Here is an 18,603-nt window from a genome sequence, read left to right on the forward strand (position 1 = left end):
CATAAGTCAATCTAAGGTCCGCGGCACTCACTAAAAACGTGAAATATATTCTCATAAAAAATACCACCTAAAAGTTGAGTCATGACGATTCGTAAACAATCTGAGCTGACAAAAACACGCAATAACATTGGAAAACATTGACAGGAACTACGTAATACCTGAAAACCTGATAATGGCATCATCGGCAGAACTGTGAGATAAGCGAGTTTCAACAGCTGAACTTAAAAGCTTCTGATTGAGATTTCAGTTGCTAATTATCAGTCATAAAGTCAGGACGTATTCTGCGCGTAGAAATGAGATTTCATTTATTTTACTTGCTGGGTTTGCTCAGTGTGTCGAGTTTAACCCATGCTGCCAGCAATCTGATCTGTTATTATGACTCGGCCTCGTATTTGCGCGAAGGTCAGGCCAGAATGCATACGAGCGATCTGGAATTGGCCCTGCAATTCTGCACCCACTTGGTTTACGGATACGCGGGTCTGAAGGCAGGAACCCATGAGTTATTCAGTTTAAACGTGGACCTGGATATGTTCTACTACAAGGACATTACAGCCCTGCGTCAGAAGTTTCCTCAACTGAAAATTCTCCTCAGTGTGGGTGGCGATCACGATGTGGATCTGGCTCATCCCAATAAGTATATAGAGCTTCTGGAGGCAAATCGCACAGCCCAGCAGAATTTCATAGATAGCAGCATGATCTTGCTGAAAAGAAATGGTTTCGATGGCCTTGATCTGGCTTTTCAGTTGCCCCGCAATAAACCCAGAAAAGTACACGGATCGATTGGAACCTATTGGAAGTCGTTCAAGAAACTGTTTACCGGTGACTTTATAGTGGATCCCCAGGCGGAAGAGCACAAGTCACAGTTCACCGATCTCGTGGGGAATCTCAAAAATGCTTTCCGATCTGCTAGTCTTATGCTTTCGTTGACAGTGCTGCCCAATGTGAATTCCACTTGTGAGTATAAATAAGGGAAAAGTATATATTTTAAATGTTGTTATAAGAAATATTATTAGAATTTTAAATATTATATTTTTCAGGGTACTTTGATGTCCCCAAACTGCATCCCCAGTTCGATTATATTAACCTGGCTGCATTTGACTTCCTCACCCCCCTGAGAAATCCCGAAGAGGCCGACTATACAGCCCCCATATTCTTCCTGGACGAACAGAATCGCTTGCCTCATTTGAATGTTGAGTTCCAGGTTAATTACTGGCTCCAAAATCATTGTCCCGCCCAGAAGTTAAACTTGGGTATAGCCAGTTATGGCAGGGCCTGGAAATTGACCAAGAATTCCGAACTGAGTGGAGCTCCAGTTGTTCACGAGACATTTGGAACTGCTCCAGGAGGTGAGCAAATCCAGAGTTCCGAGGGATTGCTAAGTTGGCCTGAGATTTGCGGCAAAATATCGCAGAATTCATCCGCCCTGTATCGAGGAAAGGATGCGCCCCTCCGCAAGGTCACAGATATCACCCAGAAATACGGAAATTACGCCCTCCGTCCGGCGGATGAAAATGGGGATTATGGTTTCTGGGTGAGCTTCGATGACCCAGATTTTGCTGGAATAAAAGCAGGATATGTCAGGGGCAAAGGTCTCGGCGGAGTTGCCGTATTCGATTTGAGTTACGATGACTTCCGGGGACTTTGCACTGGCATGAAGTTCCCCATTGTGCGATCCATAAAATACTTCATGGGCTAGAATATTTCTTTGTTATCTCTAATAGCTTAATATTTTGTGTCCAGATCAATGTTAGCTTCTTAAATAAAATCTAAATTTTTAACCATCACAATTCATCAGTTCGTATATGTATGGTGATAAGGGGAATTACAAATTTGACAATAGGGAAAAATCAGAGGAACATAAAAATCATTCACAAAAAAAATTGCATCTCCACAAATTTCTTAATTAAGAAGATGAATTATTTTATAAGTTAAAAATTGCATGGAAAAAAATAAAACACTTTGCTTAAATAAGAAAATAATTTTTAAAATCGTAAGAATGTAATATGTGAACACCGAAATGGGAATTCCCGAATATTACTTATACATATACTAACAATTTCAAATATGAATTTTTGTTTTTCTGTAAAGTAAATAATAATCCCAAATTTTCAATGTACTTCCGATGTGCAAAATAATCTGATTTAGTGCGTGCGATAAACTATATCATCCGGTAGATGGGCATTTCCAACGCTTTAAGTTCTATATTTACTTGCGAAATGAATCTGAAATACGATTTTTGAATTCTAATCAGCAGGCGCGTTTCAATGTCTTCAGATTATTGTCTTGTTTTTTGTTATTGGAGGTCTCAAAGTCTTGACCCTGCGTCTGCCTCATCGCAATCATCGTCATTAACTTGTGTGTACACAATTAAGTCATTGCGAGAATAAGTAAACCAAGCTCGACTCTGGTCATGAGTATTTCCCCCTCTTAAAGCTCTGTTCAAGCTTTTTGTCGTCGGTCTGAGTTTCGGTTTCGGTTTCCATTTCGACTTCAGTCTCAGTTCGATTTCATTTGATCTGGTCTGCGGTTGTGTTTATTGAGATATATCCCCGGCACCATGAAGCCCTGGGTCTGGTTTACAATTGTCGCGTGTCTTTTTGCGGCAAGTACAGAAGCCGCCTCCAATTTAGTCTGCTACTATGACTCTTCGAGTTACACGAGGGAAGGTGAGTAGCAGATCGAAATTCTCAAGAGATTAAATTTTAAATGAATGAAAATTCGAAGTATATTTGGTGCATAGGTACTGGTTTGTTTATCAACGAAATAAGCTGAAAAATGCTTCTTGCTAACAATAGATTTTGGTACAGAAATTGAAATGAATATGACAATGATAAGAACTTAAATAAGTAAACAAACAAATTAGAAAAATTTTAATAACATAAAGTATTATAAACCCAATAAGTATATACCTTAATTTGCAAGCTTATTTTCATGTAAATTTAAGCACCAGCAACTAAGATATCCATAGACAAGCTAAACAATGTCATAAAATATTTAAATGTGTTTTTTTCATAGTTAATGTCCGAATAGGCTTGAGCTAAAGCCCACAAAACCCGACCAAAACTAGCACAACTTTTGATTACCATGTGCCAAATTTACAAACGAATAGAAAACAAAAGCATGCTAATCAAGTTACATAACCATTTGTGATTCAAAACAAAACTCGGACTTCATTTAATTCAGCTTGCAGTGCTTATCGCTGGGCGAGAGAAGCAGAGAGACAAAGCTAGTTCTATAGAGGTCAGTGGCTTATCAGACAAGTTTTTTTCAAAATAACGCAGACAAACGGGCTCTCCCGCAGAGATTTCTCCCCACAAATCCCCATAAATAGCAGTTTCTTTCAGCGGGTTAACAAGCTTATTAAAGTGGAGTTAACTTACCAAACAGTAATAATAAGGAGTAATTATTGAATGAGAACCCGAAAAATGGTAATTAGTGGATTATTTTGAGTTAAGTCGATATGTAGAGCCGATCCCACGCATTCGAAATGAAAACCAGAGCGTTCAACACACAGCGAGTCCAGCACGACAACTGCCCCGCCAGCGGACTTAAGCTGACTTGGCACCACCAGCGATCCACACAAGTGGCAAGCAGAGCACCAAGTGACTCAGCAGCGCGGCACAGTGTCCTCAGAATAGGGAAAAACTGAAGCAAAAAATAAAACATATCATCATAATAAATAATACTTAATAAGAGGTTAAAAAAAAACACTTTTAATAAAAAAGAAAAATTATAAAAGTAAGCAAGGCAAACTAAAAAAAAAACTGCACTCCAGCTTACGAAGAAGACAATAAATACAAATAGTCCTACAAAAATATTTTTTTTATATAACCTAAGTTAAAACATAGCTTTTTGGGTTTAAGCATAGACATATTTTTCTTTAATTCCATTAACTAAAAAAGACAAAGTCGGAATAATAATGTATCAAAAAGTTAGATGTTCTGTGTCGGTGTTCTTATAATTTATTTTTAATAGGTTCAAGGTTTTATTTATTTTATAAAAGTTAGATATTCCTTAAGTGATCTTACAATTTTTTAAAAATAATATTCGAAATATTTTAAAATAGTCTCGAAAATCATTTTTTATTTTTTTAAAACAGCAATTATTTTTTAAAGTTTTACTACCCCTAATATTTTTGGCTTCTCTCGCCCCACTGTGCCCCGCACCCGAGTCGAACCATAATAAACCGCTCGCTGGGCTCACACTGTCGGCGTTCAATTAAGCCACTGAAGTCGACGAGACAATGGATCAGTCTCCGGTAGGGGGCGTTGGGGCACTCAGGGGGTAAACCCGCTGATCTCGTCGAGAGCGAGAGTGTTGGGTGTCAGATCTCAGTGCCCAGATTAAAGTCCCCCACAACAATGCTCTCTCCGAATCTCGGATTATTTGTCATTCAAGTGCAGTTTGTCGTACATCTCGTGCATAGTAAATAATACAATCTGTCGCATTTAAACTGCGAATTTTCCAGGTCTGGGCAAGCTGCTCAATCCCGATCTGGAGATCGCCTTGCAGTTCTGCAGCCACTTGATATACGGCTACGCGGGACTACGGAATGAAAACCTCCAGGCGTACAGTCTGAACGAGAACCTGGATGTCTACAAGCATCAGTTCTCCGAGGTGACCGCCTTTAAGAGGAAGTATCCCCATCTGAAGGTTCTGCTGAGTGTGGGTGGTGATCGCGACATCGAGGTGGATAATCGCAATAAATATATCGAGCTACTGGAAAGCGAGAAGATTCGCCAAGTGGGATTCATCCGATCTGCATTTGACTTGGTCAAGAACTACGGCTTTGATGGCTTGGATCTGTCATATCAGTTCCCCAAGAATAAACCCAGGAAGGTTCACGGAGACTTGGGACTGGCCTGGAAGAGTATCAAGAAGCTCTTCACTGGAGATTATATAGTGGATCCCAAGTCCGACCTTCACAAGGAACAGTTTACCGCTCTTGTTAGGGATGTCAAGGACTCTCTGCGAAATGATGGACTCCTGCTCAGTCTCACTGTACTACCCAATGTTAATTCTACTTGTAAGTACTTAAAACAAATATTCCTATTTTAGTTATAACTTTAAAATAATGTTAACCTCTTAATCAGGGTACTTTGACATTCCCGCCCTGAATGGCTTGGTTGACTTTGTTAATCTGGCCACCTTTGACTTCCTGACTCCTGCTCGTAACCCCGAGGAGGCGGATTATAGTGCCCCCATCTACCATCCCGATGGATCGAAGGATCGCTTGGTGCATCTCAACACTGAATTCCAGGTTACCTACTGGCTGAAACAGGGATTCCCAGCGAATAGGATCAACGTGGGTGTGGCTACCTATGGAAATGCCTGGAAACTGTCCAAGGACTCGGGTCTCGATGGAGTTCCAGTGGTGCCTGAGACCAAGGGACCAGCTCCCGAGGGTTTCCAATCCCAAAAGCCAGGTCTACTCAGCTATGCCGAAATCTGCGGAAAGTTGTCGAATCCCCAGAATCAATTCCTCAAGGGCAACGATTCGCCACTGCGAAGGATTTCGGATCCCACCAAGAAATATGGTGGCATCGCCTATCGCCCCGTAGATGGTTCAATAACCGATGGTATTTGGGTGAGCTACGATGATCCCGATGCAGCCTCCAATAAGGCATCCTACGTCCGTGCCCATAACCTAGGGGGCGTGGCCCTGTTCGATCTGAGTTACGATGATTTCCGCGGTCAGTGCACGGGTGAAAGGTATCCCATCCTGCGGGCAATCAAATATCGTCTGTAGAAACAAACAAAAATGTTATGTGGAAATAAACTTTTAATAAATGATTTACCTATAATGGAAATTTGCCCTTGAGAAATATTAAATTCTTATCTCTTTAAAAAACTTATTGAACAATTATTCATATTTTTGATAACGCATTTTTGGGGTACCCATTGATTTTTAAAACCTTGCTTTTATAATGTTTAATGGTTAAAGCTTTTTAGTGTGATTATTCATCATAACCGAATCTGTTTGTAACTTTTATTTATTTTGCACTTATTCGCTAAGTGCCTACTTTTATTGGACCTTGAAATCACATCGTTAATATTCCGCCCATAAATATAGTAAGCTCCTCCAAAATCCCTTAACCACTTTAGAGCTAAATATTTAGATATTTTTATGCATGAGTAACGAACAGTAACGACCTTGCTAATTCGTCAACACCTTATAAACTGCAGACTTATCAGTGGGTGCACCCATAAATAGCCGTAGGTTTAGCCTATTTAAACTATGAGTCGGTCGGTATTATCTCGAGCAACACGTACTTTATGTTCCTGCTTTCTTTTATTTTGTGTAAATTACCGAGCCGAGAGGTGATCTCATTGAACCCGATGTCAGCCGCCACTTGAGACAAACAATTTCGTTGAATTTCGTTGATAATAAGCCCCTCCGAATTACGTTTGCTATTGTTCGTCCGGGGTTTTGGGTTCGTTACGGAGAATCGGGCTGAGGTGGTTCCACTGAAAAGCTCCACAGTCCACATTTATTCCAATTCCCAGAGCCAAGTGTCATTTCGAATTCAGTTTAGTTTCGCATCTCGCCGGCGGCGGACTGTTACAAAATAATACCTCCCAAGTTTATAGTATATATTTGGATTTCGCATAGCTCTCTGGGTTTATCTCTCTCTCTGCAAAGATGACTGGCTCTCTGTGGCTCAGTTTGGCACTGAGTCTGGCTGTTTTGGCTCAATACCAAGTGAGCGCCACCTCTAATCTGGTTTGTTTCTACGACTCTCAGGGTTTCCAGCGTCAGGGTAAGTTTTTTTCAATTAAATATATAAAATTTTCTAATTTGTAAGCCCCCCTTTCAGGCCTGGCTCAGTTCTCGATGACCGACATAGAGCTGGCCCTGCAATTCTGCACCCATTTAATTTACGGTTATGCGGGTGTTAATGCCGATAACTACGAAATGCAGAGCATTAACAAGAGATTGGATCTCGAACAGCGCCATTTGGCAGAGATCACCAGTTTGAAGGATCGCTATCCCCACATCAAGTTCCTGTTAAGCGTTGGTGGAGATGCCGATCTGAACGATGGCAACCAGTATATTAAACTCTTGGAGTCGGGACAGCAGGGTCATAGGCGCTTCATCGAATCCGCTCGGGATTTAGTGAGGCGTTATAATTTCGACGGTCTGGACTTGGCCCTCCAACTTCCCCGGAATAAGCCCCGCAAAGTTCACGGCGATGTTGGTTCCGCCTGGAAGAGTTTCAAGAAGTTCTTCACCGGCGATTATATCGTGGATACCGAATCGGATACCCACAAAGTTCAGGTGACTGCCCTGATCAAGGACCTAAGTGCCGCTCTGAAACAAAATAATCTGCTGCTCAGTCTCACTGTTTTGCCAAATGTTAACTCAAGCTGTAAGTATACAAACAACTCCATTATTTGTTCCAACTAACTGGTGTAATTTGATGAGTCAAAATGCGGTTTATTTGCGTCACTTAATAACGATGAAACCCACTGATATAACAAACTTTTTTAATTGATTCAGAACTGTTGATCACTTTATAAGCAATTGTTTGTTTAGGCTATAAAAATGGTTTTATTTTGTGGGTAGTTATATAGAATATTTAATACTTTATGAACTCTAGTTGGATATCTAATAATATCAATGATATATGACAATATAATATGATGAGATATGGTATCAATATATTTTTATACAAGCTATTATATATTATTCTATAATAATAATAATATAATGTCTAAAATTAAAATAGAAGAACTAATGATATTATAAGATATGATATGATATGGTAACAATTTATTTTTGTACAAGTAATTATATAATATTATATAATGCTTTTGGTACCATCAAGCCATTAAATTCCTCTTTCTTTTAGGGTACTACGATGCCCCATCGATTGCTCCCAGCTTGGACTTGATCAACCTGGGAACCTTTGACTTCCTGACCCCGCAACGCAATCCCGAGGAGGCGGACTTTTCGGCGCCGACCTACGGGGCCGTTGGAGATAATCGCTTGGGACACTACAATCTGAACTTCCAAATGGAACACTGGCTGCTCCAGAGAGTGCCTGCCAATAAGATCCATATAGGAGTTGCCACCTATGGCAGGACCTGGAAGATGACCAAGGAATCGGGTGACTCTGGAATGCCAGTGGTTCATGACACCGAAGGACCTGCACCAGCAGGACCTCAGAGCAAAAAGGAAGGCCTCCTCAACTGGGCTGAGATCTGCCAGCTGATGCCGAACCCGGGTAACTCCAATGCCAGAGGACCGGGTGCCCCGGTGAAAAGAGTTATCGATCCCACAAAACGATATGGCAGCTACGCCTTCCGTGCCGCCGATGAGAATGGAGATCACGGACTATGGATCAGCTACGATGATCCGGATTCGGCCTCTGGAAAGGCAAAATACGCCAGGGACAGGAATCTGGGAGGAGTGGCACTGTTCGATTTAACCCAAGACGACTTCCGTGGTCAGTGCACCCAGGATAGATTCCCCATGCTGCGTGCCATCAAGTACAGACTTCTCTAAGCCCAATTCAGACCATAATCCAGACATCACCAGCATGCAAATGTCACAAGGAAAATTGTGGGGCAGCTAAAACAAATGTCAACCGATCGGTGGCTTTAGGCCTCCTTCTGTGTCTGTCCCTTTTTGCAAATTAATTACAAAGTTGTAAACTAAAATGCACCGCAAATTAATTCGATGGGCTTGGTCTTCAAGGGAGGAGGGGAATGGTGGGTAGATCAATACACTGAGAGGAAAATTAGGTAGCAACATTTAGCTAATAATCAACTAAGTGCAATTTCTTTATTTTTTATTCTTTATTTTGGTTTAACAGTACTGTTTGATTACACCATTTTCACTTACAATATTTAATAAGAGCAAAATTAAAAATGTACTTAATATTTTATTAATACATTTAAAATTTATTATACATTTGGTGTTGTTTTGTCGGACTTTAGAATTTTTTAAGACAGACGAAACTAGATTTTTTATGATATTTAATAGTATAACAAATTTAATGGTTTTTAAATATCTGGTTTTTGTTCGTTTTATTTTTGCTTATTAAAACATCAATACTAAAAAAAAGTACTTTATAAAGCTGGTGCCTAAAAATATTGAACAACTTAATATTTTAGTTATGAATTAAAAATCTATTATATTTAATAATACATAGTACATAATAATAATACATTTTGCAAATTTAATGAACATGTATTTGAATTGTTGTCTTAACTAACTTACAATTTTTTCAAGATCCCTGCTAGGACCCTAGATTTTTTTACGTATATCGTTGTCTTTCCTCTGGTTTAATTGCCCCTTTTGCATTGAATTGTTTGGCGCCCACGTCTGGGCGAATCGGTCGCTTTATCATCTCGGACCCATCTTGGTCAAATGGCATTTTGCGGTGGTTTTTTCTTTGCCGATTTTCCTCTCTTTTTGTGGCCCCTGCTCAGATTTACAGATTTCGCCACAGAGGCCCAAAGAGTTGGAACTACTTAAGTTGGCTTTTGTGTAATTGGCGCTACATACGCGACTCCGAAAAAGCCAAACCGAACCGCGATCCATATGCGTACTCCACCACGAGACTGGACTTCCCCCCGAGGACCGTGTGTCTCCCCTGTTTACAGAATTGCTGACATACCACCATGCAAAGGTTGCCACTACAGTGAACTGTGGCCACATGGACCCGGATCGGGGGTGTCTGGACCGACTGCCTCGACTGGCGACGACAACGACACGATGTAAGACAACTAAATTAAGTTATTGTTTCTTGGGCATTTGCAAGGCACTCAATGACTTGGTCATACTCTTTTGAGAGTAGAACTTAAAATATCTTTAAAAAAAATTCAGACGGCAAAAAAATCTTGGCATATAAAATAAATTATTAAAAATTCAAGCTTAAACATCTATTTAACTTATTTATCAATAATTAAAAAAGTAATATTTTTGAAAATACTAAAAAGTACAACTTATGTATGGCGTTTAATTGAAATGCACTGGTGAGTTTTAGAAAATATTTTAAAAACTATACGAAGTCCAATAAACACAAATTAATAATATATTTCTAATATCCTAATTGTTAAAGTTTTTAAACTTATTTTCATAAAAATATATCTCTGATATAGAGTCAACGAACCCCAACTTGAAATACCTTAAAATTCCTTCTATATTTATCTAATAATCTCTGGCCAACTGGAGAATTTCCTCCTTATGAATATGCTGTTTGTCTGGATCTCCCACACTTACCCTAACCACTGTTAACCAAATTCAAACCCTTGGAGCCTGCTGGAAGTCCTAGTTGCTATCTAGGCGGCTTATCTGGGAATCGTGATCTTATTAAGCTGACTATACACTCGGAAATTATTTGCAATTGGCGCAATGCCTTATTGGAATGCAAAATATGCCATTAGTGGCAGAAGTCGAGACTCTCGGCCGGGCCAAGCAGCTTCAGCTTCCCAGACTCCGAGTTAAGGGCCTAAAGGGCATGGATTTTGGATGGCTATGGGGGCTATGGTAGCAGGGAGGGGAGTGGTGGGCATGAGCATGCCACTTGCATAGCGTACAAGTTGTAAACACGGCATTGTTTTGGCCACCGTTCCATAATATAACCCAAAACAGAACCAAAGTCGAAATGCACTCGAAAGAATTGGTGATGACATATTACGTTCTTACTGAAAATGCGGTAATCTTTTAATAAAATAAATATTTAATACAATGCAGTTGTTACCAGCACAGCAACTGTGTGCTTATCGATGCTTACGTGACCGCTTATTGTATGCTGTGCATGTGTCGGCAGAGCACCGGCAGAAAAAGAGTTTGTTCTTTGGGATAGGACCACTGCTTCTGCTGGTAACCTATATTTAAATATCAAAAACCTTTTCTTTTAAGTTTTGTAAGAATTTCTATATGTACACCTTCTTAGTTATTAGGACTATAATCACTCTTAAAAATAATGCAAGACCAACAAATAACGATGTGTTTTTAACAGACATTAAATAAAGCTCTTCAGATGATTTTATGAACTTTTGAACTATCTCATATTATTTTTTTGAGTGCAAACTACTTGAATATATCGTTGATCGTGTTCCTAGACTGAGGACGAGGGACAAAGCTGCCGGGTTTTTGGCTTGTCGCCTCATCTAATTAAGGAGCATTTGGTCCATGGCGGCGTCTACAAGATCTGTTCATGATTATTGCCCCGGGCCATATCGCCGCCTGGAGCTCCCTGCGAATGACAAATATGCTGCCTTGCACCAGGGACTCCGACTCCCGAAGTCAGAGACTTCTGTTGTCTTCCAAGGAAGCCAGTCTCTGGCTCTTTAAATAAAGATATTTTCGCCCTCATTACGCGCTGTGTCCTTTTGTTTATTTGCTGTGTTTTCACTTCCTTTTCTTTATATATTTTTTGTATTTTTTTTTGGTGGCCGATGAAGTGTCGCTGATTGCGCGTTGCATTGTTTTGGCCAGGTCGAAAAAGCGATGATGGCTGGGATAAGAAACTGCATGTGGAGTGGTCAGGGATTTGGGTTTGTTAGCCACCGCGATATGATAAGCTGGCCGGGATCGATAGAGATTTCCTTGGAAAGTTACTGTGGCTCGAGATTAGAATGACTAAGTATCCCAGGCTGCGGTTGAGACCTCTCAATTTGGCTTATACCCACAATGAACTTATTTAACTGCAGGCCATTCGAGGTTCCTCCTTCTCCTTTTTCTCTCCCACATTGTTATCGTCCTCCGGTTGCCTTGAGTTTGCATTTTTATTGCTTTGTTAATTTTAAATAAGCCACGCGACTTTATGTTCGTATATGAGTCCGTATAAGGCAGTCGTCGTTAAGGGACTTCGTTAGACGACTCGAGAACTTGAGAACTGAAGCTGAGCCACCGGTCCATCCGAATTGAGCTGTCTCCTCCTCCAACAGTTCCTCTCGAAGATCGTTCTCGTCCAATTGTCAGCGGGTTGTCACACAAAATGATTTACAGATGATGATCATCGGCCCTGGACCATGGCCAAGTGGCGCCACTATATCGAGTGGGTCTTGTGGGAGAAGTTGGTAACATAATTCCCAGGTTGGGCCTAAAGAATTTTAAATACCCTACATTTTTATAATAGATTTTAACCTCAACTTATCCCTACATTTATGGAAAATTCAACATACCTTAATCAAAATATTCCCCCAATTAAAGAACTACCCTATATTATTCTATGCTTCCTATTTAACTAAGGAATTGTCACAACCAAAAATTGAATAAAAATAAATAAATCAATAAAACCAATAGATCCCACTTCAATTACCATATCAACTATTGAAATGTACCCTTAAGTATTTTACAGGGTATATAAGGAAATTCTCAGTCAGCATCGTGCGGAGCCGACATTCGTTTATAGATTTTTAACGCCCAGATCGTGAATTTGTCTGACCACAATTATTTTGAATACCAAAATAAAAAGGCTTTAGCTTTTTGTGTCCGTATTTTAGCCTTAGCTCCATTCTGTTTTGCCTTTGTTTTTATTCATAAACAAGCGACAATAAAAATGTGCCATAACAAGTTAAGGTTATTCTTGTTTAACGAAATAAACAACTCATAAAATTATGCTACACAAAAAACGACAGCAACAAGAACAAGAAAGTTTTGTTTATATTTTGTGTAAATTTCTGTTCGCACCAATTAAATTCAATTAGCTGTCAGCAGCAGAGGCGACTCTATATGGACCGATGTGATAGATATAGATAACCCCGACGCCCCGACATTTATGCATGTCTATGTGGATGTGTGTCTGCGGCTAGATGTAGCGCCACTGGCTCATAAAAGGTTAGTTTAAACAAATAAACACGTGGATTTTAATGAAGAAACGTGTGTGGCTCTATGAATTATATGGCTTTGAATGGGATGCGGATGAAGAACTATCGGAACTGAGGTTGATATGTTAATACCATAAGTGGGCATAATTTAATATTTTTGAAAATATATGTGGGAAATATAACGAAAATGGGATTGGGTAACATTCAAGAATAAATCATTTAAAAGATTTGTTTATAATAATGGTATAATAAAAACCGCTTTGTATATTATATTTATAAATTTACTTTGACTTTTGTATTTTGGACGAACTGTGATACCTAGCCTGTAAAATCATCAAGAAACTCCATTTAAAATACTGAAAAGCTTCATCCGACCATATCATAAACCTAAAAAAAAATGGCAACAACAACTGGAATAACAAACAAATTACCAAAGACTTGTGGTCACCAAAGAATGTGCATAAACATTTGCCAAACTTTTGATTGCGGCACTAAAAATAAAACGCCCTGCGTTTTCCAGGGGAAACGTGTGAAATCATATTAGAAGCGGTACTAAAACTGGAATGGGGTCTACGAATCGAAAGGAATTAAGAGGGCGACGGGGATGACGACGCGCCTAAAGCAAACAAATAAAACGCTGCAACTAAATGGCCAACTAACAGCATCAACATCAACATCACATCGACTGGCGGCACGCTTTAGAAATTTAATTAAATCGTCAGAGGAACAATAAAAACTACACTATGGCACACACACACACAGAGAAAGAGATACTGGGCCGAGGATTTTTATTACGCACTGTGCGCACTATATGTGCAATAACTCAAAAAATACTTGCCCCGTGTATCATTAAAATCAAAAATCACCCACGCTGGGTGGGATTTCGATTTGGACTTCTTGGCAGGGAACTGGAACTGTTCTCGAATGGATCTTGCGATTTGCCATTAAAAATGTTTAGATGCACAAATAAACACTACGCGGCCAATCGTTAAATATCGCCCCATTAACCAGCCGTCGCCCAAAGGCAATTCCTCATTTCGTTTGTAAACATTTACGAAAAGGAGGAGATTTCGCTCTGGGGAGGTTGTTAGGATCATTGGATTGTTTGAATTACAAATGGTATGCTTACGGAAAAGAACTCTTTATTTCATTAGGATTGTATTATTGTACTTAATAAGAAATCTATTCAAAATAGATCGATTTCAAAAATAAATATTTATTATGTTTAAAATTTTCGAATGAATTACAAATGGTATGAATTTTTAAAGAAGGTGTCAAAAAAATATCTACTTTTGGTAATTATTAATAATATCATAGTAATAATATAAGTCTCTATATTTTTTTAATTTATTCTGGGTTAAATAACTTTTGAATCAGAATAAACTCATTTCCCATTACCTTAAAGTCCCATAAAATTCCTGAATCAATCAGTGCAAACGCATCCTTATCTCTCGCTTCGCATGGCAGCCATAGGAAAATAGACCCCTATTCCCTTTTGCAAAGAGTTAGTATGCAACCCTTTCGGGTTGATAACAAAAAACGGTAATGTCAAACGTGGTTTAGCGATACGTCATCGTGATTTGGCAAATTTGACAGGCGAAAACGCCGAAAGAAAAGGAAATCGTATGGGAAAGGGGGAAATGCTGTTTGCATAAATTGCCTAACAATTGCGCAATGTGTGTGAGTTTATCCCAAATTCATTCAATCGGTTGGCCAACTGACAGCAGCTGAGAGATTACTTCGATGATTTGCCAGAAAATCAAAATCAACAGCAACTGCAACACTTTGACATCATCAGTTTCTGTTCTTTTTTTATGGTGGGGGGTGTTATCCCCCATTTAATCTTGGGTTGCGTGTCCTGTAGAGATTCCTCATTTGGTCGCAAATCGAACTGCCAACTTGCCAAATTGAAGTGCGTGTGTGTTGTTGGTTTGTGGGGGCAAAACAGTTGGACAAATTGAATCTACAGATTCTCAGGTATTATAGAGACCCTCCCCAGCAGTAAGAACAAAAAAATTGAATTATCATTTGCTGGTGCATCAGATTTAATTCGTTTTGGCGCTGTACGCGTGCGCACGCAAATCTCGAGTCCCCAACTGGAGTTTCCCCTCCCCCAGGGGAACCCCTCTTTGGAACCCCTCTTGGGAACCCCTCTTCGCACTCCCCAGTTGGTTAAAAGTGACCGCCTGCTGGGTAACAAACACAAGCGACTGACATAATCGTGATATATTGGCACGCAAGTTCATCTTGTCTCAGTCACTCGTTTTGCCAAACGAAATGGAAATCAATGAATTGGTATCTTAGGAACTTACGAAGAATTACAGATATGAGAAGCTTTCCTTTTGAATTGGACTAGTAAAAGTAATGAATTCAATGTGAAATATCTAATATTTAAAGATCTCACAAATATGGGAAGCATTCGATTGGAATTTGACTAATAAAAATATTGAATTTTAAATAATGTATCTAATATTTGAAGATCTAGAAAAATCATAACAAATTAAGTGAATAAATTTATCTTGTTTAACTTTTTAATTTTAACAAAAAGAATCTGATATCAAAATCTACGTTAAAATCTTTAGATTGACCATCTTAAATTAAGAAAAACAACAATATAAGAATATTAAAGCGGACATATGTATCCTGAATATGAATTTTAATTATAATTTTTTAATCTGTGAGGTTTTATACCTAATCCTTTTTATAAATAGGAGAAATGATTTGAATATTTCCTCACAATTTATTAATTAACTTCTTCAACCTTAAAGTATTTTTAAATGCTTTTAATTACCAAAAACCAGAGCTCATTATTAAAATAAAACATTTTATTTGTAACCCAGACATTTTGACATATTTTTTATTGGCCTTTCACTTGCCGGCAACACTTTCAATTTAAATTAAATGTTGGCTCAAAGAGGCGCTACCTCGCCCCCTGGAAAGCCATCCATCAGGCACACACTCTCACTCGCATATGGCAAATAAAAACGTCATCGATCAGAAGCTGGCAGGGCGCCCAATACTATGCAATATAATCTCCAGAGTTTCAGTTGAGGAAAATAAAATTGAAAAGAAAATCGCTGACAAATTAAAATGCAGAGCCAAGTGTGGAAATGGCTCAATGGATTTTCAAAAAAAAAAACCCCAATGACGAATGCCGAAAGAATTAAGATGGATCACATGACTGGATGACGGCAAGAAAAAATAAAAGGACAACTGAAGGAATAAACCGATGAATCGAAGAGTTGAACTGGCATACAATGGATAAAAAAGAAAAACCAGAAAACCGAAAACAGAAAAACATCTTCCAGATATTTACAATAATGCCATTTGGCAGTCCCGCCGATTCAGTGAGTCAGCAGTTTAGCTACCTACTATATCGTCATGGTCATGTCACTCACTCAGTTTATAAATCCCAAGTCAGGAACATCAACGGCAGAAGCAGCGGCAGCCGCCAAAAAGAGTTTGAATTTCAAATTGAATTGAAACGAAGTAAATGACGTTGAAAACTTAAAAGCGAAGGGGGAACGGCGTCTGGATTTAAAATGCCTTAATGGTTAATATAGCAATGAGTCTCGGGATCTTGTAAAGTCATGGCGCCATAAGAAAACAGTTCCCTTTCCCTATCCCTTCCCCCGATAAAAAAACTAAAACAGGATATGAGCGTGGCAATGAGTAGCATGTGGCAAATCATTTATAATGTTTAAATTTTTAATAAATATTCTCGCATGGGAAGATGTTTTAGCTCTATAACAACCCATCCCAGTCCAGAAACCCCCTACCAAATCCTTTGTTAGGTGCTTCTTTAATCAGCACAGGAATCTGATACTTGTACAAAAGGCTTTTCTTTGTAAACACACTTCCTGAACTTTACCCAGCAACCAGAAAGGGGGTCTATCCACCCCCCACCCCCGTGGTATTGTATGGATTGTGCGCATATTTACACATATGAAAAACATGTTAACCAGAAAATTAATTATAAAATTTTCAAAAACCTTAACAATGTCTACAATATGGCGTTGATTTTACTCAAACAAAAACTAACTAACTGCTACTCGACAATGGGTGTGCGAGCTTGTAAGATGTTTGGATGTGTGGAAACTTTTATACAGGATCCTGAAAATGTTACCTAAATATGAACTGTTTTCGAAAGTTACTATATGATTTATTTATTACTTCTGAGCGACGTGATTAAAATAAAATATTCCTAAAGCTTAAAAACAAAGGTACCATGTATTTAAATATAAAAGACTAAAAAATAACAGACAATATCAACAAATATTTTTATTAAAATATATTTTAAGCCTTTTTTAAAAATGATATTTACTTCATTATATATTACTATCACAAATAATAGGAAATTGATTTCATCGTATATTCCTATCCCCGATATTATCCAACAATTAAACTAAATTAAAATTCCACAAAAAAAAAAAATAATAGAAGATTTTAAAAATCCTTTTTAATTTAATTTATATTTAAGAGTTCTAACAGACAATAAGAAAAATTTCTTCGTTATCAAATACTATCCCGTATATTTCCTAGAATTTTCTAGTCTGACACCCTGTATTCCCTGGCAAGCACAGACTTTATTCCCACCTATAAGAGTTCAGCAAAACCATATATATTACACACTCCCGCACTTGCCACACATCTAGTTATAGACATTGTTTGATGGAGCAGGACACAAAAACTGCAAGGAGCACTGGCGGAAAGGACCTCCGCCAACAAAAGGCAGAAAAAGTGCCCGTAATTCATACTTCCTTTAAGAAAATTTACAATTTCTTTTCTCTGGCAAGAAATCCCCACGACTTGCCACCATCTCCGCTCCAATATTCCACCCGCAAGCCGGCGGCTAAGCAGGAAGGATATGGATATTGTGCTGCTGCGAAATTAAACAGGAATAATCCGGGGGGTATGGGATGTATTGGGGGAGTATGAATGCCAGGGAAACGTGCACAAGTTGCGGTTTGTTTTCTTGAGCCGGAAGAGGCTGAGAATGAATCCCGATGTCTGAGTTTAGCGGATGCAAATCTTAGAGTTTTCCAACATGCGGGCATATAGAAACTTCATCAGAACATAATATATAGGTAAATTAAATCTCTTAATAAAACTAAAAACTTAAAGAAATATGTAAAACAGATATACTGATGGGAGAGTTTAAAACCCCTTAAATAAATCTCCTTTCGCCAGCCTCACTTAAAATTGAATCTTCCCACCAACTGTTGCCCCCTGACAGCTGTTGTCACCTGTCTGCGACCTCAGAAACTGTAAATCACAAAAATAAAAGGCAATGAAAAATAAAGATGATATAAAAAAAGACAATGTGAAATTATGATTAACATAATGTGTGGTCTGCGCCCACATAACGGTTTATATTCGGTCTTCGGTACAGGGAACGACCCGCAGACCATACTACATTATGTGGCACATAAATAACGGATCAGATTGCATTCACATAAAATTTATATTATATTTTTTCGCCAGCAAAATTATCATAATAAGAAAAATTATGAAAAATTATGCAAAGAATGGACAAAGAGAGAGGGTAGGTACCCGTTTGCTTGAAATAAAAGTATCGAATTAGCGAAATAATATCGGATAACCTCTGAGCAACAACTACTACTACAAAAAAACGAAGATTACTGAAAAGAAATATGAAAATAAAAAAAGAATTCCACTTGAATTGTCAGCCGGCATGCTGGCGCGCTCCTTCAGCCGAAAAAGATTCTCAAAGATTGTTGTAATCATTCGGTGGATAGTTCGCAAAGTATCTGTATCTGTGTCAGCTGCCAGCGTGAGGAACAAAAAATCAAACCG

General features: G+C 38.7%; 3 protein-coding genes across 3 annotated transcripts in view; 2 read left to right on the forward strand and 1 right to left on the reverse strand.

The window, feature by feature from the left end:
* The window catches only part of LOC119548785 (leucine-rich repeat-containing protein egg-6), a 62,523-nt gene extending 58,974 nt beyond the window's left edge, over positions 1 to 3,549 (reverse strand). Inside the window, exon 1 of the mRNA XM_037856350.1 lies at positions 3,381 to 3,549. The gene's annotated coding sequence lies outside the window, so the exon portion shown is untranslated. The remainder of the gene's footprint in view (positions 1 to 3,380) is intronic.
* Positions 242 to 8,679, forward strand: LOC119546230. Its single transcript, XM_037852374.1, has 8 exons — positions 242 to 954; positions 1,038 to 1,694; positions 4,469 to 5,026; positions 5,094 to 5,712; positions 6,393 to 6,513; positions 6,614 to 6,761; positions 6,819 to 7,370; positions 7,854 to 8,679. The coding sequence occupies exons 1-8, from the start codon at positions 294 to 296 to the stop codon at positions 8,507 to 8,509; spliced, it is 3,972 nt and encodes a 1,323-aa protein (XP_037708302.1). The 5' UTR covers positions 242 to 293; the 3' UTR covers positions 8,510 to 8,679.
* Positions 2,495 to 5,821, forward strand: LOC119548786 (chitinase-like protein Idgf2). The gene is made up of 3 exons (XM_037856352.1): positions 2,495 to 2,666; positions 4,469 to 5,026; positions 5,094 to 5,821. The coding sequence occupies exons 1-3, from the start codon at positions 2,558 to 2,560 to the stop codon at positions 5,747 to 5,749; spliced, it is 1,323 nt and encodes a 440-aa protein (XP_037712280.1). The 5' UTR covers positions 2,495 to 2,557; the 3' UTR covers positions 5,750 to 5,821.
* Positions 8,680 to 18,603: the final 9,924 nt, after the last annotated feature.

The sequence above is a fragment of the Drosophila subpulchrella genome, chromosome 2L, assembly GCF_014743375.2.
Source record: "Drosophila subpulchrella strain 33 F10 #4 breed RU33 chromosome 2L, RU_Dsub_v1.1 Primary Assembly, whole genome shotgun sequence".
NCBI lineage: Eukaryota > Metazoa > Arthropoda > Insecta > Diptera > Drosophilidae > Drosophila > Drosophila subpulchrella.